This window comes from Dama dama, chromosome 20 (genome assembly GCF_033118175.1).
Source record: "Dama dama isolate Ldn47 chromosome 20, ASM3311817v1, whole genome shotgun sequence".
NCBI lineage: Eukaryota > Metazoa > Chordata > Mammalia > Artiodactyla > Cervidae > Dama > Dama dama.
The window spans coordinates 10,266,690-10,293,029 of record NC_083700.1 but is presented as its reverse complement, the minus strand read 5'-3'; the positions used below and the strand labels follow the sequence as shown (position 1 = coordinate 10,293,029).

General features: G+C 43.0%; 1 protein-coding gene and 1 pseudogene across 2 annotated transcripts; one reads left to right on the top strand and one right to left on the bottom strand.

Annotated features, from left to right (window-relative positions):
- Positions 1–90: 90 nt before the first annotated feature.
- On the top strand, positions 91–12,166 carry LOC133074433 (voltage-dependent anion-selective channel protein 2-like; annotated as a pseudogene).
- Positions 12,167–15,918: 3,752 nt separating this feature from the next.
- LOC133040057 (intelectin-2-like) lies at positions 15,919–26,051 on the bottom strand. 2 transcript variants are annotated; one of them, XM_061119801.1, is made up of 8 exons: positions 25,878–26,051; positions 25,601–25,664; positions 24,874–24,984; positions 23,694–23,941; positions 23,231–23,389; positions 22,706–22,826; positions 21,612–21,715; positions 15,919–16,183 (listed from the first exon to the last, which is right to left on the bottom strand). In XM_061119801.1, the coding sequence occupies exons 1-8, from the start codon at positions 25,890–25,892 to the stop codon at positions 16,031–16,033; spliced, it is 975 nt and encodes a 324-aa protein (XP_060975784.1). In that variant the 5' UTR covers positions 25,893–26,051; the 3' UTR covers positions 15,919–16,030. The 2 variants fall into 2 exon arrangements, with proteins under 2 accessions (XP_060975784.1, XP_060975785.1); XM_061119802.1 differs by having other exon boundaries at positions 24,874–24,981.
- Positions 26,052–26,340: the final 289 nt, after the last annotated feature.

Here is a 26,340-nt window from a genome sequence, read left to right as displayed (position 1 = left end):
CTGGGCCTCGGCCCCCAGCAATGAGAAGGATTGTGTAACCAGCTGGAGGGGCAGGAGGCAGTGCTCTTGGGCACACAGGTGACACTCGCCATGAGGAGGGCCAGCCCTGCTGGGTCAGAGCACACACAGTGTTCCCTCCGTAACAGACTCTCAGGATGGACGGGACCTCACGGTTCTTCCCTGCAGCCTGTCCTGCTCCCACCTCAGTCAGATGCTCCAGGGCCTCACACACCTGTTAGGTCGTCATCCTTCCAGTCTCTCCTGAAACCTCTCCATGAAGCCTGCCCTGAATCCCCTACCCCCAGGCAAAGCTGATGGATACTCCTCCGGCCTACTATGGACTTTGTCACCCTAGTTATGACATGTGCCATACTGTCATGTCATTCTGTTTTAATTTGGAGGCTAAAGTAATTGAAAATTTACAGGATATTGCAAAAATAAGAATAGTGTAAAGACACACATATAGCTTCTACCTGGATTCATTGATAGTTTGTGTTCTACCCAATTTGCTTTATCATGTATGCTTTCTCTCTATATGCGTACAAAAACTCACGCAGCCTTTCTTTCTTTAACATATTGAGAATAAGTTACATATATGAAGGCCTTTTCCCTAGATAAGTATGTCTTTCCCAATACAGATATTCTCATATTAACCACAGTGCAATTATCAACTTCCATCATTAATTCTTTTAATATAACTGGTACTTTGCTAGGGTCCGCTAGCCTGGGAGTTCTACTCGGCTCAGCCAGCATTCATCAGACTGAATTTTCTCTGGCTTTCATTGCCTCCCATTATTAAGAGATTTCCTGTCCACACTGAAGCCCAAAATCCCCAGGGGATGTTCTTGTTGTTATTCAGTCACTCAGTGATGTCCAACTCTTTGCGAGCCCATTAACTGCAGCAAGCCAGGCTTCCCTGTCCCTCAGTATCTCCCAGAATTTGCTCAAACTCATCTCTATTGAATCGGAGATGCCACCCAACCATCTCATCCTCCATCATCCCCTTTTCCTCCTGCCTTCAACCTTTCCCAGCATCAGGGTCTTTTCCAATGAGCCAGCTCTCTGCGTCAGGTGGCCAAAGTATTGGAGCTTCAACTTCAGCATCGGTCTTTCCAATGAATAGTCAGGGTTGATTTCCTTTAGGATTGACTGGTTTGATCTCCTTGCAATCCAAGGGACTCTCAAGAGCCTTCTCCAACACCACAGTTCAAAAGCACCAATCCTTCAGTGCTCAGCCTTCTTTATGGTCCAACTCTCACATCTGTACATGACTACTGGAAAAACCATAGCTTTGACTATATGGACATTTGACCATATTTGACTATATGGACTACAGGGTCAGAAAAGTGATATCTCTGCTTTTTAATAGACTGTCTAGGCTCATCATAGCATACAACTAGATTTCACCATTCCATACCCATGTCAGCCTGACTCCTTTCAGCTCTATCCACTGCCCAGGCTCTGGCTGACCACTGATACCTCATTTCTGTCACCTCTGCTGCTGGCTCTCGGCGTCAGATGCTGATGTTCAGGGCACTGCTTCCTCTCACTCCTGGGCCTCCAGCCCCACATCTCTTTGGTGTCCAAGGTGCAGGAGCCCTCCAGCTTGTTCAGTGCGGAGAAAAGCAAATGCCTTACACCCATACAAAACACTATCTAGTCCAAGGCCTGCGACTTCACAACTTACACTTACCCATGCACTCTACTACATTACAACCACCTGAATTTGTTTTCACAGAGGACAGGGTTGGAAGGAGAGATGGAGAGAGGACTGACCTATCGCCCATATATCTCTGCTGTTTGCTACAGCCATAGGGAAATGACCACTAACACCACTTAATCAGGGGATTTCTCAGGCCGTCATTTGGGTTGTTCACTGTGATTAATTCCCTCTGTTTGGAGCACAGGAAAGGCTGCCCCTCTCCTCTGTGAAGCTAAATGGGCCCTGGGACCTGTTCTAGCCAAGTGAGGTGAGCAGGAAGGGTCAGTTTCAGGCTGAAGCCCTCACCAGGCAGGGCACAAGTCCATACCGTCCTTTTTCCAGCCTCAGGAAACAAGGCAAATACGGAGCCCTGGCTTGGTGGTACGTTTATGTCTGAGGAGGAAACTAATCTTGGAGGTTGGAAGGATGGCGTTCTGTGTTCTGTTTTAGGGGAAATGTTAAATGTGCTGCCTGTGGTATCTCAGGAGGTGTGAGATGTACAGACTGCACTGGGGCCTTAAAGGAAGGCCTCGGAAACAATGTCAGCACTGCATGTCAGCTGACTCGGTTCTATATTACAAATGAGAGGGTCTGGGAGAAAAACTGGCCTGTTTTGCAAGGAAAAATGAAAGGAATACAGATTCTGGGTCTTCAGCAGGCAAACAGTGTGGAAAATTTTCTTCACAAATCATCTTCAACAAGGGCACACATAATAGCTCCCAAAATATTTTTCCATATTCACCTCAGTAAAGAGCAAGAGTTTCACTGTTTGGTGCCCCATGTATAGGGCGTCTCTGGGGGCTCAGACCGTACAGAATCTGTCTGCCATGTGGGAGACCTGGGTTCGATCCCTGGGTCAGGAAGATCCCCTGGAGGAGGGTATGGCAACCCACTCCAGTATTCTTGCCTGGAGAATCCCCTTGGACAGAGAAGCCTGTGACACTTAAAGTTCACAGTGTCACAAAGAGTCAGACACGACTGAGTGACTAAGACAGCATATTCCGTGTAAAATAAACTGGCTAGTTACCCAGACCCAGCCTAGCAGCTGAGAAATATTGTTCCTACATGATATCAAACTTCTAAAATCTGACTAGTAAAATTTGGGGGAATAAAGCAATACATTTGGATTGAGTCACCTTCCAGATGTTCACTCTTTGGCCATCAACAAATGGCATCCTCTGCTGAATACTGTTTCTAACATGGGACAATTGAGAATACGTGGCCAAAGGCATATTCAGTGACCTCTACCAGAAGGATGTGTAACTACCAGATGACACCATAAAAAGTCCGAAAACCTCGGCCAGGGAAGGAGGGGTTGTGTCTGTAGTACAGGTTTGGCATGTGCTGACATTCAGAAATAAAGTGTGCCTAATATCCAAAATCCTAATATTTGGGGTATAATAACATCTGTTACTGTCTTTTTAAAAACTATGAATTCTGAATTTATGTAACAGTATATATCTTGAGGATCACTTTGCATTAAATTTTCAAATTGAATAATTCTACACTCCTTTAAAAAAAAGTCACCAAAAAAAAAATGTCATCGTATCTATTCTCACTTAAAAGCCCATCCTGATTTTATCCCAGTAAGGACACTAGCATTTCAACGTTACAGAATATCACAGTGTACTGGGATACTGAAAGCTTGTTTTGTAAAGAAGGCTGAGAGCCAAAGAATTGATGCTTTTGAATTGTGGTGCTAGAGAAGGCTCTTGAGAGTCCCTTGGACAGCAAGGAGATCACCAGTCAATCCTGAAGGAAATCAACCCTGAATGTTCATTGGAAGGACTGATGGTGAAGGTTGCAGGTCCAATACTCTGGCCACTTGATGGGAACAGTGGACTCACTGGAAAAGACCCTGATGCTAGGAAAGATTAAAGGCAGAAGAAGAAGAGGGCAGCAGAGGATGAGATGGTTGGATGGCATCACCAACCCAATGGACATGAGTTTGAGCAAACTCTGGGAGATAGTGAGGGACAGGGAAGCATGGCTTGCTGCTGTCCTTGGGGTTGCAAAGAATCAGACTCGACTTAGTGACTGAACACCAGCAACAATGGGGTACTGAAAGCTTGTTTTGTAGTCACAGCACGGTGGCAGACCCAGGTTAGACCTACATATAGTCTGTTATTGCAATTGCTAAATATTCTTACTCCGAGACGCCTCAGTCTTTTTCTTTTGTAATTAATCTGGTTCTATTGAGTAATTCATTTCCTTAACATTCTCAAAATAGAAAATATTAGCTTACAGATATGGGAAGCCATCAACCCTTTCCTGGGAATTGCTATAAGAGAAAAATAAACATTTGAATACAATGTTATCAGTTGTTTAATAAAGGCTTGCCTCAAAATTATGAAAATATACTGGAGGAAGTGGTTGATCCTGTCATGGGGAAAAGGAGGTAAATCTACTTTCTCAAAGAAATCATTGACTCCAGTGTAAGAACAATATCAAATATTTAGATTTTAAGGGGAATTTAAGCTGAATCAAATATTCACAAAATGTCATCTAAAGATTGTGGCAGGTAATATGTCAATTGGTTGACATGCAACATAAATAATTCTTTTCCCAAGAACTAGATATATTCAAGCTAAAGAAGTATATTTATTCTGTGGTTATGGCCTTTCTATTTTGTTAGTGTTTAAATTCTTTCCACCTTGCTGTACACCTAAACTAACACAACAATGTAGATCAACTATACTCAAATAAAATTTTTTAATGTCTTTCATATAAAATGATATGGATTATAGATGTTCAATTTTAGCTTCTCAGTCTTTAACTGACAAATTCAGTAACTTTATATTGTTCCCCATGGAAGTAAGTGAATTTTATGTAAGTGGTAAGTTTATGAATCTGTGCTGAGGCTAATCTAGCCCTGAGAAAACCGAAGTCCTCATCTCTATTGGGCAAGTATTTGGTCAGAGGCACCACTAAGCTTTCCTCCTAAAAGACACAGAAGAAACCCTAGAGAACTTAATACAAGAAAAGATCCCAACTTGGCAGGGAACTCTTCATTCCAAGAAGCTCATGGAAGGAGAGAAAGATAAGGGAAAGCTCCTTCACCCCTTAGAAGGAGAATGCAGGGGCAGTTACAGTTTTGAGAAAAGTTTCCTGCCCCTTTCTCTTTGGGGTTACACGCTTATTATACAACTATCTCTTCTTTCAATAATGTCCATCTTTGCTTTATATTTTTTAAAAGTCTTTTGTTAGTTGCATAAATGTTTATAATTGCTGTATCTTCTTGCCATATTGAACCATTATTAATATATAATGTACTTTGCCTCTTACAAAATTTTAAGTCTAATTTATCTGATAATACTATACCATCCCTGGTCTCTTTTTATTTTCAATTTCATTGTTGTTGTTCAGTCACTCCGTCCTGTCCAACTCTTTGAGACCCCATGGACTGCAGCATGCCAGGCTTCCCTGTCCTTCACCATCTCCCAGAGATTGCTCAAATTCATGTCCATTGAGTCAGTGATGCCACGCAAACATCGATTGCCCTCCATCGTCCCATTCTCCTCCTGCCTTCAATCTTTCCCAGCATCAAGGTCTTTTCCAATGAGTCAGTTCTTCACATCAGGTGGCCAAAGTATAGGAACTTCAGCTTCAGCATCAGTCCTTCCAATGAATATTCAGGACTGATTTCCTTTAGGATTGACTGGTTTGATCCCCTTGCAGTCCAAGGGACTCTCAAGAGTCTTCTTCAACACCACAGTTCAAAAGCATCCGTTTTTAAGTGCTCAGCATTCTTTATGGTCCAACTCTCACATCCATACATAACTACTGGAAAAACCATAGCTTTGACTAGATGGACCTTTGTCTGCAAAGTAACGTCTCTGCTTTTTAATATGCTGTCTATGTTGTCATAGCTTTTTTTCTAAGGCACAAGCGTCTTTTAATTTGATGGCTGACGTCACCATCTGCAGTGATTTTGGAGCCCGAGAAAATAAAGTCTCTCACTGTTTCCTTTGTTTCCCCATCTGTTTGCCAAGAAGTGACAGGATGGATGCCATGATCTTTGTTTTTAGAATGTTGAGTTTAAAGCCAGCTTTTTCACTCTCCTCTTTTACTTTCTTTTTTTTCTCCTCTTTTACTTTCATCAAGAGGATTTTTAGTTTCTCTTTTCTTTCTGCCATAAGTGTGATGTCATCTGCATATCTAAGGTTATTGATATTTCTCCCAGCAATCTTGTTTCCAGCTTGTGCCTCACCCAGCTCAGCATTTCGCATGATGTACTCTGCATATAAGTTAAATAAGCAGGGTGACAATATACAGCCTTGATGTACTCCTTTCCCAATTTTGAATAAGTCCATTGTTCCATATCTGGTTCTAACAGTTGCATCTTAACCAGCATACAGATTTCTCAGGAGGCAGGTCAGGTAGTCTGGTATTCCCATCTCTTTAAGAATTTTCCACAGTTTGTTTTCATCCACGCAGCAAAGGCTTTAGCATAGTCAATAAAGCAGAAGTACATGTTTTCCTGTAATTCTCTTGCTTTTTCTATGATCCACCGGATGTTAGCTATTTAATCTCTGGTTACTGAGTTGAACTTAATTGATATTGATAGAGCATTCCATCCAAAAGCAACAGACTACACATTATTCTCAAGTGCACGTGGAACATTCTCCAGGATTGACCACATGCTGGGCCACAAGGTGATTGGTAAATTTAAGAAAATCAAAATCATATCAAGCATCTTTTCTGATGACAATGCTATGAGATTATAAATAAACCACAAGAAAAAAACTCTGAGAAATACAAACTTGTGGCTGCTAAACAACATGCTACTAAACAACCGCTGGATCACTGAAGGAATAAAAAATGCCTAGAGACAAATTAAAACAAAAGCTAAATGGTCCCAAACTTACGGGATGCAGCAAAAGCAGGTCGAAGAAGGAAGTTTATAGCCATACAATCTTACCCTAAGAAAAATCTGAAACAAACAACTTAACCTTACACCTAAAACAACTAGAGAAAGAAGAACAAACAAAACCTAAAACAAGTAGAAGGAAGGAAATCATAAATATCAGAGTAGAACTAAATGAAATGGAGACAAAGAAAACAATTGCAAAGATCAATGAAACTAAAAGCTAGTTCTCTGAAAAGATAAACAAGACTGATAAACCGTTAGCCAGACTCATCAAGAAAAAAAGGGAGAGGACTCAGTTCAGTAAAATTAGAAATGAAAACGGGTAAGTTACAACTGACTCCATAGAAATACCAAGAATAAGAGACTACTGTGAACAATTGTATGTCAACAAAATGGACAACCTGGAAGAAATGGGCAAGTTCTTAGAAAGGTACAGTCTCCCAAGACTGAACCAGAAAGAAATAGAAAATATATGAACAGACCAAGCACTGAAATTGAAACTGTGATTGAAAACTTCCCAACAAACAGAAGTCCAGGACCTGATGGCTACATGGGTGAATTTTATCAAACACTTAGGGAAGAGTTATCAAACATTTATCCCTCTAAAACTGTTCCAAAAAGTTGCAGAGAAAGGAAAACTTCCCAATTCATTTCATGAGGCCACCATCACCCTGATATCAAAACCAGACAAAGATACCACAAAAAAAGAAAACTAGAGGCTAATATCACTGATGAAGATAGATGTAAAAATCCTCAACAAAATACTAGCAATCTGTATCCAACAAACATTAAAAATGTCATACATCATGATCAAGTGGGATTCATCCCAGGGATGCAAGGAATTTTCAACAACTGCAAATCAGACAATGTGATACACCATATCAACAGTTTGAAGAATACCACATGATCATCTCAATAGAGGCAGAAAAGGCTGTCGACAAAACTCAGCACCCATTTATGATAAAAACTCTCCAGAAAGTGGGCCTAGAGGGTACATAGCTTAACATAATAAAGGCCATATACGACAGACCTACAGCTAGCATCATCAGTTCAGTTCAGTTCAGTCACTCAGTCATGTCTGACTCTTTGTGACCCCATGGACTGCAGCACGCCAAGCCACCCTGTCCATCACCAGCTCCCGGAGTTTACTCAAACTCATGTCCATTGAGTTGGTGATGCCATCCAACCATCTCATCCTCTGTTGTCCCCTTCTCTTCCCACCTTCAGTCTTTCCCAGCATCAGAGTCTTTTCCAAGGAGTCAGTTCTTCGCATCAGGTGGCCAAAGTATAGGAGCTTCAGCTTCAGCATCAGTCCTTCCAATGAACACCCAGGACTGATCTCCTTTAGGATGGACTGGTTGGATCTCCTTGCAGTCCAAGGGACTCTCAAGAGTCTTCTCCAACACCATAGTTCAAAAGCTTCAATTCTTCAGTGCTCAGCTTTCTTTATAGTCCAACTCTCACATCCATACCTGACTACTGGAAAAACCATAGCTTTGACTAGATGGACCTTTGTTGGCAAAGTAATGTCTGCTTTTTAATATGCTATCTAGGTTGGTCTTAACTTTCCTTCCAAGGAACAAGTGTCTTTTAATTTCATGGCTGCAGTCACCATCTGCAGTGATTTTGGAGCCCAAAAAAATAAAGTCAGCCACTGTTTCCGCTGTTTCCCCATCTATTTTCCATGAAGTGATGAAACCAGATGCCATGATCTTAGTTTTCTGAATGTTCAGCTTTAAGTCAACTTTTTCATTCTCCTTTCACTTTCATCAAGAGGCTTTTAGTTCTTCTTCAGTTTCTGCCATAAGTGGTGTCATCTGCATATCTGAGGTTATTGATACTTTTCCCAGCAATCTTGGTTCTAACTTGTGCTTCATCCAGCTCAGCGTTTCTCATGATGTACTCTGCATATAAGTTAAATAAGCAGGGTGACAATATACAGCCTTCATGTACTCCTTTCCTTATTTGGAACCAGTCTGTTGTTCCATGTCCAGTTTTAACTGTTGTTTCCTGACCTGCATACAGATTTCTCAAGAGGCAGGTCAGGTGGTCTGGTATTCCCATCTCCTTCAGAATTTTCCACAGTTTATTGTGATCCACACAGTCAAAGGCTTTGGCGTAGTCAATAAAGCAGAAATAGATATTTTTCTGGAACTCTCTTGCTTTTTCAATGATCCAGCAGATATTGGCAATTTGATCTCTGGTTCCTCTGTCTTTTCTAAATCCATCTTAAACATCTGGAAGTTCACAGTTCACATATTGTTGAAGCCTGGCTTGGAGAATTTTTTTTTTTTTTTTTTTTTTGGCTTGGAGAATTTTGAGAATTACTTTGCTAGTGTGTGAGATGAGTGTAATTGTGCAGTAGTTTGAGCATTCTTTGGCATTGCCTTTCTTTGGGATTAGAGTGAAAACTGACCTTTTCCAGTCCTGTGGCCACTGCTGAGTTTTCCAAATTTGCTGGCATATTGACTGCAGCACCTTCACAGCATCATCTTTTAGGATTTGAAATAGCTCAACTGGAATTTCATCACCTCCACTAGCTTTGTTCCTAGTGATGCTTTCTAAGGCCCACTTGACTTCACATTCCAGGATGTCTGGCTCTAGGTGAGTGAACACACCATCGTAATTATCTGGGTCATGAAGATCTTTTTTGTATTACTTCTGTGTATTCTTGCCACCTCTACTTAATATCTTCTGCTTCTGTTAGGTCCATACCATTTCTGTCCTTTATTGAGCCCATCTTTGCATGAAATGTTCCCTTGGTATCTCTAATTTTCTTGAATTAGAGTTAGTGTCATACTCAGTGGTGAAAAGCTGAAAACATTCCCTCTAAGATCAGGAACAAGACAAGACAAGGATGTCCATTCTCATCACTTTTATTCAGCACAGTTTTGGAAGTCTAGCTATAGCAATCAGAGAAGAAAAAGAAGTAAAGGGAATCCAAATTGAAAAAGAAGAAGATGAAGTGTCAGTGTTTGCAGAGGTCATGATACTATACATAGAAGATTCTAAAGATGCTACCAGAAAACTACCAGAGCTCATCAATGAATCTGGTAAAGTTGCAGGCTACAAAATTAATACACAGAAATCTACTGTATTCCTGTAAATGGGTTCGGGTAAACTCCGGCAGTTGGTGATGGACCGGGAGGCCTGGCATGCTGTGGTTCATGGGGTCGCAAAGAGTCGGACATGACTGAGTGACTGAACTAAGCTGAACTGAATAGCAAAAGATCAAAAAGAGAAATTTGAGAAGCAATTCCACTTACCATTGCATCAAAAAGAATAAAATACTTAGGAATAAACCTACCTATGGAGACAAAAACCTGTGCTTTGAAAACCATAAGATGCTGATGGAAAAAATCCAAAAAGACATTAACAGATGGAAAGATACACCAAGATCGTGGATTGGAAGAATCAAAATATTGTCAAAATAACTATACTACCCAAGGAAATCTACAGATTCAAAGCAACCCCTATCAAATTACCAGTGGCAGTTTTAACCGAACTAGAACCAAAAAAAAAAAGTGTCAAAATTTATATGGAAACACATAAGACCCCAAATAGCCAAAGCAATCTTGAAAAAAGAAAAATGGAGCTGTAGGAATCAGGCTCCCTGACTTCAGACTATACTACAAAGCTATAGTCATCAAAACAGTATGGTACTGGTACAAAAATAGAAACATAGATCAACGGAACAAGATAGGAAACCTAGAAATATACTCATGCACCTATAGTCAATCTAATTAATCAGATTAAATTAGTCTATGATAAACGAGCCAAAACTACACAATATTGGAAAGACATGGAAAAAACCTAAATGTCCATCCATAGAGAAATGGATAAAGAAGATGTGAAATATATATATATATATATGATATATATATATAAGATGTCATACATATATATGTATACACACACACACACAGAATGGAATATTACTCAGCCATTAAAAAGAATGAAACAATGTCATTTTCAGCAACATGGATGAACCTAGAGAGTGTCATACTGAGTGAAGTAAGTCAGACAGAAGAGGAGAAATATCATGTCCCTTATATGTGGAATCTAAAAAGAAATTATACAGATGAACTTATTTACAAAATAGGAAGGGACAGACTTAGAAAACGAGCTCATGGTTGCTGCCACCTACAGTAAACGCTGTGTTTCCCTTCACCATAACCCCGTGTCGGTAGATAGGTTTTTCTGCACACAAGGCAGAAGACTCGGTCTTGGTTCAGCATCACCTTGACGCGAGGAGAGAGAAATAAGGCGAGAAGTAACGAAAATAAGTAGAGAAAGGAAAAATAAGTGAGCAGTAAAGAAAATCAGGAATGAGCTAGTAAAGAACAAAAATTTAATAAAGAGATGGAAAAAAAGAGAAGATACTAGGGGGCGGATAAAAGCAATTGACCCTAGAACAAAGCAGGTTTGAACTAGACCGGTCCACTTACACATGGATTTTTTTTTCAAATATTAAATAATATAGACTACACAATTTGTGACTCATTGAATCTGCAGATGCTGGCCATAAACACAGAGGAACCTTGGATATGGAGGTGCTATGGGTACAGATGGTCAACTATAATTTATATGTAGATTTTAGACTGTGGGGAGAGTTGGCCCACAACCCACACATAGTTCAAGGGTCAACTGTACATAAATAGTGGCTGATTAACTACCATACAAATCAGGTTTAGCCAAGAACAACTACAAGACTTTCACTTCACCCTCCAGCCAGGACAGCTGCCACCCAACCCATAACAAGCCCACGGCCTCAGCTGTGGCTGCAGCTTCCCCCTCAGTAGACACCAGATGACCTCTTCTCACTGGCTTGCCATTGAGACCTACACAGTGAGCTGTGTGTAAACGATGTGTACTCCTCTGTCAGGAGGTGTCATTGGAAAACTGCCAGAGACATTTTCAAGGAAGGATTGGTTTGGGGTTGTCTGGATGTGAAAGCAAAATCACACACTGACACAACATTCTCAACATTTGGATCATCTAACACAAACACAGGTCAAGTGCCTGGCAGCTTAGAATCAAATACATACACTGTATCACCTATCACAGAACAATGCAACTGAGAGCAGAATCAAATTAAAATGAAGACCAGATTTGTCAAGGTTTGAATCTGAGTTTGGTACTACCTTCTCTCACTAACACAGTAAAGAAAAATGGTAAAATCAAGTCTTCTTACAAGAGAGTCAATAAACCTTGGTTGTGATATTAACTTGATATTAACTTGGATTTGGCTGGACCTGCAACCCATGGTTCAGCTGTCTTTGACTATGAGGGCTGGCTTGCTGGGTTCCAGCCTGTGACCTGGTACAGTGCCAAGTCCAACCTGACAAGGTTGCAGTGCGTTACAGGACTGGGGACTTTCAGATACATGCTATGGAGTGATTCAAGGGACAGAATTTGGAGGATCAGTTTAACAAAAAGAATACAAAGATCTTGACAGTCGAGTGAATGTTGCTTGGATATTAGGTATCAGCTGCACTCATTTGGGTATTCCAGCTAAATGTCAGCTGCATCCCATTACTTCTGTTTCTGCAAAAGTCAACTATTCTGGTTCAAATGGAATGGGCTACATTTAGACAGTGTGTTTGGTGTGAAGCTGACGTGTCTCCTGGTTAACAGGAGGAGCATTACTGTTGGAGGCCACGAACTTGGAGTTTCTCCGGGGTGGGAGGCTTATCTAAATGCAGAAACTTCTAGGAAGAGATATCAGAAGATGGGTCTTGATACAATTCCCCTGTGGCCAGTAGGCTTCATTCTCCCTCTCCTGATCCCCAGTCATCAAAATAAAGGATAATCTACAAAAGAACTGTATTTTAAAAGTGTGGGCAATTTTAAGTAAAATGGCTATCTAGCTAAATAGAAATTATCTATCTAGTTACCAAGGCTGTAGTCCTCCAGTCACCTAAGCATTATTTAGTCAATGAAGAAATTAATCAGATGATCTATGAAAGAAATGGAGTTTTATACAAGCTAAACTGAGGATGGTAACTCAGGAACAGCCTGTCAAAAAGCTCCAAGAACTGTTCTACCAGTTAGAGGTCCACGCCTAGTTATATAGGTTTTCTTTTTCATTTATTTATTTATTTTGGCTGTGCTGGGCCTTGGTTGCTGCTCATAGGCTTTCTCTAGTTGCAGTGGCCAGTGGGGGCTACTCTCTAGTGGTGGTGCACAGGCTTCTCATTGTGATGGCCTCTCGTGTTGTGGAGCATGGGCTCTAGGGCATGCGGGCTTCAACAGTTGTGGCAGTCAGGCTCAGAAGGGACAGCTCCCAGGCTCCAAAGCTTGGGCTCAGTAGTTGTGGCACATGGCTTAATTGCCCCATGGGAAGTGAAATCTTCCTGGAGCAGAGATCAAACCCATGTCCTCTGCATTGGCAGGCAGATTCTTTACCACTGGCCCACCAGGGAAGTCCTATATAGGTTTATAAGACAGACGGCTGTACATTAAGTGATGTAGAGAGTTTGCAAAATCCTGATCTCTAAGTGCAAAGTGATGGGTCATGGTGACCCCTTACGAGTTCAAGAAGGAATGTGGCCTATTAAGGAGTTGCCTTGGTGCTAGGAAAATGGTGCTGTTTATGACTGGGCAAGTACTTCTGCCAGTACAGAGGTCTGGGGGATGAATAAGGCAGATACACTGTCAGGGAATGTTTGACGGGAGGATTCCTACGTGCTGTCTCTCATGAGTCCTTTGTCCCTCTTCAAGCGGAACAGCACGCTGCTCCCGGGGACTGAGGTCATTGTGTGAGGCAAGCATGAGTCTCCTTTAGTAAACATTCTCCTTAGGACAAAACATCTTAATCTCCTTCCCCTTTCTTGAGATATGGATTGTCTCCTGACCTTGTGACTAACATTAGCCCTTGTTCCATTGGTAACAGTTGCTGTACATTTGGTTTTCTGATCTCTGTCATTCCCGAAAGAAGTTTCTTGTACTGCAGCCTATATATACTCATAGAAAAATCATTAAAGCACCTTTGCTCCATCAGAGCTTAGGTCGCCAGGTCTTTTTCGTCTCTCTCTCTCTCTCTCTTTCTCTCTCTCTCTCTCTCTCTTTTTCTGGCTGACTCTCTGGAGCGTGGAGACCCGTCGTGCTCACTTTTCTGCCCGGGCTTCTAAGACCCCCTCGAGAGGGCGCCTGGTGCCTTTGTGAACGATGCAAGTCCTGTGTCAAGGACTTTATTGGTCCTCTGTGTAAACCAAGGGATATCAGCCTCTTTCTCTCTTTCACTTTCTTATCGTCGACGCCGTACCACAAGGTTCTGGTCCATTAAAGGACCCCAACAAATGCACAGTAGAGGAGACCAAGGAGGCCAAGGGGTGGAGAAATTTTTATGCTTAAATTTTCTTGACTTCTCTTAGAATACGAATCTCAATTTCATCAATTTAAATGCATAAAATTATTAAATACTTGGGGCTGATAATGAAATAGATTTTTGTGAAATTTTTAAATTAAACACATTTTCTTAAATTTTTCTTTCTGCCCTCAGCTACAAATGTTCAGAAACTCAGAATGTCAGTACTCTACAAATAAAACAAGTCCTGTGTACAGGGTTTCTCAAACACACTATTGACATTTCAGATCACATCACTCTCCATTTGAGGGAGGGGTCCCGGGCAATGGATGGTGTTTCACAGCAGCCGTGGCCTCTATCCAGTGGCACTCCAGCCCCCCAACATCACTGCCCAGTCATGAAAATGTCTCCAAATGTTCCCAGGAGTTCACTGGGGGTAGGGTCTCCAGGTAAATATTGCAGGTGACACATTTATATTAAAACCATTATTCATTATTTATCTGAAATAAAGTGTAGGTGAGTCTCCTATATTTTTATTTGCTAAATCTAGCAGTCCTCCTGAGAGACAACAGCACCCTCGTCTCCTCCATCTCCCACCCTATTTGAGAACCACTGCTCTAAGCCACAAGGAGCAATGGAGAAAGAGTACAGTGATGGGAGGTGAGGAATGTTATGATCAGATTTGTGTTTTGAACAAAATAGAATAAAATATGTGCACTCTGCTCATAGCCAGAACTGTTGTCATTGAATTCACATTGTACAGATGATACACTGAGACCTAATTCAATGTGTGGCTCTGCTTTTGAACAAGCAACTGAAGATGGGAGCCCAGATCCTGCCATTCACATCCTTGGGGAGTGTGATATTGATTTACACTAAGTATAAATTTTGTTTTCATTGTGTTTCTGGCACTGAGTTCCTAAAACTCTTGGATTTCTTAAGTGATCAGGGCGGAAAAAAAAAAAAAAGTTTTTTGTGTTAAGTGAACGAAGTCACTTTTGGATCACACCTAAGTAAGTAGGCTAGTTGCCAAGTGACTAACCACAGGATTAAAGGGTTAGAACTATCAGTACTACAAACCCTGACCCTCCTGGAGGGAAGAGGGGCTGGAGATGGAAACAACTGCCCTGGCAAATGACTAAATCAATCATGCCTATGTAATGAAGCCTTTGTTAAAAAGAAAAAGAAAAAGAAAACCAAAGAAGTGGGTTCAGAGGGTTTCTGGACTGGGGAACAGATGGTGAATCGGGGTTGGTGATACGCTGAGAGGGCATGGAGTCTCCTTACACTGTCCGCATACTGTGCCCTAAGCATCTCTTACATAGGGCAGTTCCCACTTTTTATCTTTTTATAATAAACCAATCACCAGTTGTTTCTCAGTTCTGCGAGCCACTCTAACAAATTAGTTAAACCAAAGAAGGGATTCATTGGACCCTCAAATATATAGCCGGTCCTTCCAGACTTGCAACTTGTGTCTGAAGTGGGGGATCCAAGGGGCAGATGTATAGGACTGAGCCATCACATGTGGGATCTGAGGATTTCTCATAGTAGATTGGGTCAACATTGAGTTGAATTGTAGGACCTCCACCTAGTTGTCAGTGCATTTCTTGGAGCTGAGACAACCCTCCCCAACACACACACATTGCAGTTCATACTAGAATCATATTAGGGATAACGTCTTAACTGTCAAAGCTAGAGAAATAAAGGAAATGGGTAGTCTCAACTACCCAACTCTACTTTTTTCCTACTGAATCTAAATAATATTCATCTTTTCTTCATTATGTTTCCTTTGAGAGCTTGATTTGATTAGCCAATAACAATATGGTAGGGAAAATTAATGAGAAAAACTTTCCCTTGCTCCTCAGTCTCACTCAGGATTTGCCTAGAAAGAGGGGCAAACTTATGTTCTGGGAGCTGAGACTAAAAGTTCCCAACTCAGAAAGTCTAAATCAAAAATCACCAGAATAAGAGGCATTATTTTAATACATCCTCCAGGTGTCAGTTAATTTGTAAAAAGAACTCAAAAAGACTTAAGAGTCACAGATGATGCAATTTATTCTCCTTTCCTTGTTGGAGAAAATGGAAACATTTTTCCATCTCTGAGTTTCTGGACTTAGGAGCTGGGTTCCACGTCTCATACACTCAGGTCTCAGCGGTAGAACAGGAGCACAGCTGCCTCAGTGATCTCCTGGCTGGAGCTATAACCACGGTGAGTTCCGTATCCATCCCAGTCAAAGGAGGAGAAATCCCCACACTGCACAGGATTGCCCTCTGGGAAGAATCCTCCTCCACCGATGCAGTGCTGGGGGGCAGAGAGCAGACACAGTGAGGGGTTGGCTGTGGACACATGGAGATCTTAATCTTTAAATCCCCTGGAATCTTTGGTCCTCCTCCTTCTTGGCCTTGACCACTCCCCTGCCAAAAAGCCTCCCTCCAGTGGATTCTGAAATCATGTTCTCGCCTGAATTCCTTTCCACCTTCCTTCACATTTATTCTCAGGCCTTTTAGCTCACCCATTTCCCTCAACTGATTCCCCCAAATGCTATTCCCCAGAGTTCTGTCCACACCACAGTCTCCTGATGACTTTTGCTAGTATCAGCATAATCATACATTGTCAAGAAACTCCTAAATCTCAGAAGTCAGGTCCATGTTTTCTGTGCTTGAAACCCCATATGCAACTGCCACCGCATGTCTCCATCTACATATCTCTAGATCTAAAACTCCAGCTGAGCAAAACAAAGCTAATTCTCTCTCTTATTGTCCTTGAACACCCTGGCTCAGGTCCTCAGCATTTCACATCTGCAACTTTACACCTACCTCATTACCTCCCTGCCCCTAATTTCCCTGCTCTTGGATCCGTGTCCTCCGCCTGGCTATACATTATAGAAACATCAAAGCTGATCAGGTCACTCCTCTGTTCAAAATCCTCTGATGAGTCACATCTTCTACAACATGAAATCTACATCCTGGACAGAATGGAAATGTCCCTGCTTACCCTGCTTCCTGTAGGTATTTCCAGCTTCGGCTCCTGCTTCTACCTAAATGCACAAGATGCTCCAAAAGCAAACAAAAGTTCAAGGGCCCTTCAACACCCCCATGGTCTCTCAAACACCAATGATTCTGACAATGTTTGCTAGACAGGCATCTTTCTGCCCTTGTTATTTGTTGAACTCTACACACAGCTTTTGAGATTCAACAAAAATGTCACCAACTTGGAGAATCAGCTATGTGCCATCATTAGAGGTAGAAGCTCCTATATTTTGTTCCCCAGGCCCCTTGTTTATGTTGCTATCACAGGTGATACCACATTGCAATCATGCACTTATGTCTCCATCTCATTCAGTCTGATTTCCTTAAAATGACTGTCAGCTTTGCATATCTAATATCAAGCACTTTGTGGGTGCTCTATCATGTATTTTTATGGAAACAGGCTGCAAGGGTACATGCAAATGAGCACTAATGAACATGATAAGGCTCCATGGAAGCCAATGTAGGGGGCAACGCAACCCACCCCACTCCCAAGGCCCACACATGCATTATCCTCAGAATCATAACCTAAGGGCTCTTTCATGAGGACACAGCTGTCTCACTTTGACTGACAAATGGGCAACATATTTGAGGGGGAAATGAAGACATCCTTCAGGATCACACGTCTTGGACTGACAGGCGTGAAAGGAAAAGGGCCTAAGTGAATGTTCTCCCCACTATATTTCTGACACCCTCTTCTTCTTGCCCCTCCAGTCACAAAATACCCATCAAAGACAGTCTCCAGTCAACACACCTACGGTGCTCTCTTCTACAAGACTGGAAAATCGACAAAAACCTAAAGCTTCTAGAATTTACTAAGAATATTTGAGAATGTCTTTGTGACCTCAACAAGCAAAAATACTTCTTAAACACAACATAAAAATGCTAATCATATATGAGAATATACATAAATTGAACTTCAATACAGTAAATTATGTCCAATGGTCAAAAGGTATAAACTTTCAGTTCTTTTTTCTTGCCCATGCCACGCATGTTACGGATCTCAGTTCCCCAACTAGGGATCCAGTTGGGCCCCCTACAGTGGGAAATTGATCATCAAAGCATCAGGAATATAAATATGAAGAAGCAGGCAGCGGATCAGCTCCATGGTGGACTCTTGGCTCCAGGGTGGCCAGTGGCAGTGGTGAAGGAGAGTGCCCTCTGCTCCTGGGAGTCCTCCAACATCAGCTCCAGCCTTCTCTGGACCCACTTCCCAACCACTTCAGCAGGGCCTTTGCCTCAACCCCCAGACACAGACTGACCGACACCTGATGGCCCGTGAAGGTTTAAATGTTCACTGTGGAGTAGCAGTGGGACAGCCAGGGCACTGAGCATGTCATCCAGCTACGCTGAGCGGCTAAAGGACATGTCCCTGTTAATTAGGGCCTGAAAAACGTGGTCCACTGGAGGAGGGAATGGCAAACCACTTCAGTATTCTTGCCTTGAGAACACCATGAGCAGTATGAAAAGGCAAAAAGACATAACCTGAAAGCTCAACCCCCCAGGACAGTAGCCGGCCAATATACTATTGGGGAAGACAGAAAAATAGCTCCAAAAAGAATGAAGAGCCTGAGCCAAAGCGGAAATGACACCCAGTTGTGGTTGTATCTGGTGGTGAAAGCAAAGTTCAATGCTGTAAAGAATAATATTGGATAGGAAGCTGAAATGTTAGGTCCATGTGGTCAAACAGGAGATAACAAGAGTGAACGTGGACATTTTAGCAATCAGTGAACTAAAATGGACAGGAATAGGAGAATTTAATTTAGATGACCATTATATCTACTACTGTGGGTAAGAATCCCTTAGAAGAAATGGAGTAGACCTCAGAGTAAACAAAAGAGTCTGAAATGCAGTACTTAGGTGCAATCTCAAAAATGACAGAATGATCTCATTTTGTTTCCAAAGCAAATCATTCAGCATCATGGCAATCCAAGTCTATCTCCCAACCACTAATGCCAAAGAAGCTGAAGTTGAATGATTCTATGAAGACCTACAAGACTTCCTAAAACCAAAACCAAAAAAAGATGTCTTTTTCCTCATGGGGACTGAAATGCAAATGTAGCAAGTCAAGAGATATCTGCAATAATAGGCAAGTTTGGCTTTGGAGTACAAAATGAAGCAGGGCAAAGGCTAACAGTTTTGCCAAGTGAGCACACTCATCATAGCAAACACTCTTCCAACAACACAAGAGACAACTCTGCACGTGGACATCAACCAATGGTCAGTACCAAAATCAGATTGATTATATTCTTTGCAGCCAAAAGTGGAGAAGCATTATACAGTCAGCAAAAACAAGACCTGGAGCTGACCGTGATCAGATCATAAGCTCCTTATTGCAAAATTCAGGCTCAAATTGAAGAAGTAGGAAAAACCACTAGGCCACTCAGGTATGACCAAAATCAAATCCTTTATGCTTACACAGCGAAAGTGATGAATAAATTCAAGGGACTAGATCTGATAGAGTGCCTGAAGAACGATGGATGAGGTTTGTAACATTTACCAGAAGTGGTGACCAAAACCATCCCGAAGAAAAAGAAATGCAAAGGCAAAATGGTTGTCTGAGGAGCCCTTACAAATAGCTGAGAAAAGAAGAGAAGCAAAAGGCAAAGGAGAAAAGGAAAGATATGCCCATTTGAATGCAGAGTTCCAAAGAATAGCAAAGAGAGAAAAGAAAGCCTTTAGGGCCTTAGGAAGCATCACTATAAACAAAGTTGGAGGTGATGGAATTCCTGCTGACCTATTTCATATCCTAAAAGATGATGCTGTTAAAGTTCTGCACTCATTATGCCAGCAAATTTGTAAAATTCAGCAGTGGCCACAGAACTGAAAAGTTCAGTTTTCATTCTAATCCCAAAGAAAGGCAGTGCCAAAGAATGTTCAAATTACCATACAATTAAATTCATTTCACATGCCAGCAAGATTATGCTCAAAATCCTTCAAGTTAGGCTTCAGCATTATGTGAACTGAGAACTTCCAGAGATGTAAAAGGTGGATTTAGAGAAGGCAGAGGAACCAGAGATAAAATTGCCAATATACGCTGGATCATAGAAAGCAAGGCAATTTCAAAAAAAAAAAATCTATGTTGCTTCATTGACTATGCTAAAGCCTTTGACTCTGTGGATCATAACAAACTGTGAAATATTCTTAATGAAATGGGAATACCAGACGACGCTACCTGTCTCCTGAGAAACCTGTATGCCGGAAAAAAAGCCACAGTTAGAACTGGACATGAAACAATGGACTGGTTCAAAATTGGGAAAGGAGTATGTCAAGGCTGTATATTGTCACCCTGCTTATTTAAGTTATATGCAGAGTACATCATGCAAAATGCAAGGCTGGATGAAGCACAAGCTGGAATCAGTATTGCCAGAAGAAATGTCAACAACCTCAGATATACAGATGATACGACTTTAATGGCAGAAAGTGAAGAGGAACTAAAGAACCTCTTGATGAAGGTGAAAGAGGAGAGTGGAAAAACTGGCTTAAAACTCAACATTCAGAAAACAAAGATCATGGCATCTGATCCTACCACTTGATGGCAAATAGATGGGGAAAATGTAGAAACAGTGTCATATTTCATTTTCTTGGGCTCCAAAATCATTGCAGATGGTGACTGCAGCCACAAAATTAAAAGACGCTTGCTCCTTGGAAGAAAACCTATGACAAACTTAGACAGTGTGTTAAAAAGCAGAGGATCACTTTGCTGACAAAGGTCCCTATAGTCAAAGCTGTGGTTTTTCCAGTAGTCATTTATGGATGCGAGAGTTGTACTATAAAGAAGGCTGAGAAGCAAAGAATTGATGCTTTTGAACTGTGATGCTGGAGAAGACTTTTGCAAGTCCCTTGAACAGTAAGGAGATCAAAGCACTCAATCCTAAAGGAAATCAACCCTGAATTTTTATTGAAAGGACTGGTCCTGAAGCTGAAGCTCCAATACTTTGGCCACCTAATGCAAAGAGCTGACTCACTGGGAAAGATCCTGATGCTGGTAAAGATTGAGGGCAAGAGGAGAAGGGGTCAACAGAGGATGAGATGGTTGGATGGCATCACTGACTCAATGGACATGAGCTTCAGCAAACTCCAAGAGATAGTGAAGGACAGGGAAGCCTGGCATGCTGCAGTTCACGGGGTCAGAAAGAGAGGGACACGACTTAGCAACTGAACAACAACAAGAGTGGAATTCCAGAGTCCTAATCACTGGACCATCAGTGATGTTCCAAACTTTTATGTATAAAATAAGTCCTGGGGATGTAATGTACAGTATAGTGACACTAGTCATAATACTATATTATACATTGAAAAGTTACTAAGAAAGTAGATGTTAAAACTTCTCATCACAAGAAAAAAGAATGGCAACTGTAAGTAGTGCTGGGTGTTGGCTAGACTTGTTACAGTGATCCTTTCATAATATATAAAAATATAGAATCACTACACTATATACCAGAAACTGATATAATGTTATAGGTCAATTGAATGTCAATTAAAAAATAATAGCTACAGTTTAAAACTTACGTCCACAAAATGCCAGAAAAGAGTAAAAATGCAAGCCACATCAAACACCCCAGACAGGCACACACGCACACGCACACGCACACACACACACATGAACACACATGCACACACATGCATACACACGTGCACACACATACACACACACACACACATGCACACACACACAAGCCAGGGACCGTCCCCAAACTCACGTGCTCAGTGTTGCAGCCGGTGACCCTCATCCCAGCACACAGGGCGTGAGCTGCTCTCTCATTGTTAAACACCCTGAACTGGACAAACCCTGCAACAAATTCTCCTGGAAAAGAAGAGGCAGAGAAAGCGCCAAGGATTCAAAGGACGAACTGGAAATATCTTCCCTTTGACCAGCCCAGGAATTCCCTAAATCAACAGGTCGGGTTACAGCCAATCTGTGGGCATAGAGCCCAGCACTTTTCGACCATGGCTGCTACATCCTGGCCTTGAAAAAGGCAAGAAGAGACCCTCCCTCCATCTGGGGCAAGAAGACCAAGGCTCAGGCTCACAAAAGCCACTTGTCTGTCTAAGGCTCATAGGAGAAATGGGAGTCCACTGAGAGATCAGCAAGAAGACCCCCAGAGGTCCAGCAGGAACAAGCAATGATCAGAAGTAGCCGTCGGTTTCTGCTGGCACACTGCTCATCCAATTACCGTGAATTCAAAGTAAAATGACTCTTATTTTCCCACCAAAGACAAGTTCTGTGGTTTTATCATGCTAAAAAAAGGTCTTCTTACAATAAGAGCTATCCATCATAACAAAAGCAAATTTTTCTCACTACTTTGCAAGTTGTTCTCACCTGTGCACATTAATTAGCTTTTAACTATTATAAGATTCTTACAGTGACTCAGGAAACTCAAACCAGGGTTCTGTGACATCCTAGAGGGGTAGAATGGGGTGGCAGGTTCAAGGGGGAGGGGACATATGTATACCTATGGTTGATTCATGTTGATGTATGGCAGAAACCAACACAATATGGTATTGGTTTAAAATAAATAAATAAACTAAGGTGAAAGTAAATCAAAAATAAATAAACTAAGGGGGAAAAAGAATCAAACAGGGTTATTAGTTAAGAAGCCTGAGCTTATAGTTTTTTCATGATGGTGATAAATATTTTTGTGACATAACAAAAATCCATGTCACATTCCTAGAAAACAGCTTGGCATATTGTACACATTTAATAAATGCTAACAATCATTAACTTCTCTTATTTACACTTTCCCCAAGAGTGCAGAGAAGGGTTGACGACTAGGCTTTGGAAGCAGATACTCACGCTGACCATATGGTGAGTAATAAGATGCAGTTTTCTCAGCATTACCAAAGTCGTAGTCAACAGGAATGGCTGGGCCATTGTCGCTCCAGCAATTCCCTGCTCCGTACTTCACTGGGTATTTCTGCAGGGACCAAAATACAGATTGTGGCAGACAATAGAGATACTGCCATTCTGGGCAGTAGAGGATTTAATACCCTCATGTGACATTATTCAGGAAACAGTATGAGTAATGCTGATGTATTTTCCCCCATACCACCCATAGCTAGGACCCTAACCAGCCTCAAGACCCCTATCCTTTTCACTATCTAGCCATCCCCAATCCTCTCCCCTAGGCTTCCTCCCCTTCTGGCTCATAGTTCCTCTGAAAGAGGCAGCGCGCTAGTTCACAGTGACCCAGAGGTAGTAGAAAGCCAAGCAGAGGCACTTAGTGATACGGACAGAGCAGACTTACTCCCCATCCCAAACACTTGACTCTCTGTTCACCAAAGGTAGTGTCCCCAACTCCCAGTCCACAGCCCCATGTACCTGGTAGAGTCCAAACAGATTATGTCCCAGTCTCCGGAAGAAGCCAGTGTCGGTGTGGTACCTCAGCAGGGAGCTGTTCCTCCAGTGCTGCAGAGGGGACTTGTTGGGCACGTGCCAGATGCCCAGGTCCTGGGCCTGGATGTCATAGTAGCCAGGGTTCTGCAGAGGGACACACACTCAGCCTCACTGGCCAAAGACCAAGAGGAGCAGCCTTAGGTTGAACTGAGAGCTCTGGGCTCCAAGGGGCCAGGTGGCAATAGCGCTCTGACCCCTCCCCCTCCAGCAGATGATGAGACCCCACCACACAAACAGCCTTGGAGGAGATGTTGTGGTTCAAGACATGGACTTCTGTCTTTCTTCTTCTCCAGTCCTTCCTCCATGTCCCCATCTCCCACTCTCCCTTTCACATGCTCTGCTCCAGCTACACTCAGCTCCCACCCTTTCCCACCTGGGTGCTCAGTACCTTGTAGTCATCACTGGTGGCCGCCTCTGCAGACCCAAACGTGTTGTAATTGGCCCAGTTGCCGTCCCCCTCTGGGTAGTCAGGCCTGTTGCCCTGCTGACTGGACCAGCGATCGCCCACAGTGCATTTTCCACGCATGTTGTTCTCATGCACACTGGCCACCAGGGTCCAGCCACCACCCCTGGAGGTCATGTCACAGAAGGTCTGGTAGACGACACCATTTTCAGTGCGGAGGTAATACAGGCCATCTGCAGAAGGAACCAACCCAGAGACACCCTGTCTTAGAGCAGGGAGTCCCTATCAGGCCCCATTACCAAAAAGAACTTGGGAAGTCAGAAACATATCCTGAGGGCTCCCACACATACCTACTTGTTGGAGGACAATTCTCTGTGGGTCATCTAAGAGCAGGGACACTGACTGCCTTTGTTCCATGCTACCTTTTCAAACACATTGTAGAGCAAACATCCTAGGAGACAGAGATGGTATCTCCCTCCTTCTGACCACTTGAGGCCAGAAATCAGTGCTCAACCACATCTCAAGTCTACATCAGGATGTGGCCTCTGCAACTCAGCACAAAGGGCGGGCACTGCACTACTCATTTAATGAGGTTCAGATTCCATAAGTACAGAGTTCCTGTCGAACAAGAGAGGAGTAAACTAATCTACAAAAGGCTTGTAGTTTCTTTACCAGCCCAATTTGTCATCTGCTTGGAAAACAAAATACATGTGCAAATGTCCCCTTGGCCCTCTTAACATTAACCTGTTCAGATGGGAATCAATAAAAAGCACAATAAAAAGTGGAGGCTTTGCCTACTGCTAGGGTTGTGAGTAACAAACTTCTGTGTCTCAGCCTCAGGAGGCTCAGGTTTTCTGCCTCCATCCATAAAATTGTAGCAGGCTAACACTTTAACTTATAAGGAGTAGAAAATCTTCATTGCAGCTCTGGCCACCACCGTAAGAGCCACCAGGAACATCACATTCTTGTATTCTGAAGATCATGTCTCCTACAACTAGATAGGAATGAAAAGCTTCAAAATTCCCACTGGAAATCTCCTTGGCTGGAAGCTGGGAGTCAGAACAGCAGACACTAGTGGACACACTCCTCTTGCTCTCCATGACTGGGATCTGTTTAACTGAAAAGTGGCTGAAAGGAGAAGACGCTGGGTCAGTTGATTACTTACCACCTGCTCTGCTGCAACTTGTTTTTATTTCCTTGCAGCTTCTAGGCAGGAAAGACAGGTAAGGGACACAGGTTTCCTCCTCCCAGACCTTCTTAACAGAAGGAGTCGCTGCTAAACAATGTGTGGATAATTCTCATTAACAGTCTGGTACCACTCACACCAGCCCTCCTGATCATCAGCTCCCAGGCCCGGCCCACTTCACAGGTTCTTCATTGGGCTATGAAGCCCCAGAGGTAAAGATCCTCTCTGCTAAAAATAGCTGACCACCATCTAGTACAGACTTGACATTTGCATTCTTCTGTTCAACTAATTAAAAATGAAAACTATCATAATGCCTACTAGGAGGAAGGGAATTGTGAGGATGAGGACTAGGGAAGGATGTTCCCTGGACACAGCCCTGAGCACCCAGCTCCCTCCAGGAACCCCAAAGCCAAGGCCATAGGAGCAGGAGCAGACAGAAGGGAGCACAGTCTTCACCAGGGCTCCTCTGAGCCCCCTCAACCACACAGAGGCATAGATCGGGGCCCCAGGACAGATCTTCAGATCGGACCTCAAGAGGGGCCAAAAATCAACACCCAAGTCACAGCTTATGTAGATGCAAAGTGTGACTTGACTGCATCTCCATGACTCCCCCTCTGGGCCAGGACTTCAGCATCCAGCCCAGCTCCACTCCCTCTGCCCCACTGCACACCGTGGTGAGCTGATGAAACTGCTGCTCCTGACTTACCTGCACACCGCCCTCTAGTGGCCACAGTGAGGAACAGCAGGAGGAAGAATCTGGCCCCGGTACCCTGAGAAAAGAGACGCACAAAGTCATTGGCAGATTCATCCTCTCTCCCTTGTATCCTGGTTCTTAGAACTTTCTGAGTTAGGAAACCTCAGATAGAAAGTGATGGGATTCTAGGCATTCTGGAACCTCCTGGAATAGCCCCCAACCCATCCAACACTACAAACAGAGGCCATGGGCTCTGTTCTCTAAATCTCCCCATTCCTGAGACCGAGACCTGAGCTGGCATCATGGGTCCCCACACACTCGGATCTTGTCTCAGACTCAGAAACAACTTCCTGAGAGTATGGAGAACTCCCTCCTTGCTTCCTCAGAGATGCCAGGAGCTGAGAGTTCCCAGCCAGGTGGAGACTCAGAGCTCCTGCCTCTACAGGGCCCTGCAGTGGGTGCAGGGCTGAGCCTTTATGGAGGAAAAGGGCCATGCGGGCCCTACCCAGCCCTGCCCACTTCGGGCTGCAGGCCCCTCCCTCGGGCGAGCTTCCGCTGTAGGGCCTCGGGCCCTGGCAATGAGAAGGAGTGAGTGACTGGCTGGCGAGGTAGGAGGCAGCGCTCTTGGGCACACGGGACATTCACCATGAGCAGGGCGAGCCCTGCTGGGTCAGAGCACACAGTGTTCCCTTCCGTAACAGACTCTCAGGATGGACGTTACAGTTCTTCCTCTTCTGTGTGCAGGTAAACAG

Excerpts from the sequence above, each read along its gene's own strand:
- LOC133040057 (XM_061119801.1), bottom strand. Across the intron at positions 22,827-23,230 it reads ATCTGTTTGGACTCTACCAG|AAATACCCAGTGAAGTACGG; the intron begins GTACATGGGGCT and ends TGGTCCCTGCAG. Across the intron at positions 16,184-21,611 it reads CCGGCTGCAACACTGAGCAC|CACTGCATCGGTGGAGGAGG; the intron begins GTGAGTTTGGGG and ends TCTGCCCCCCAG.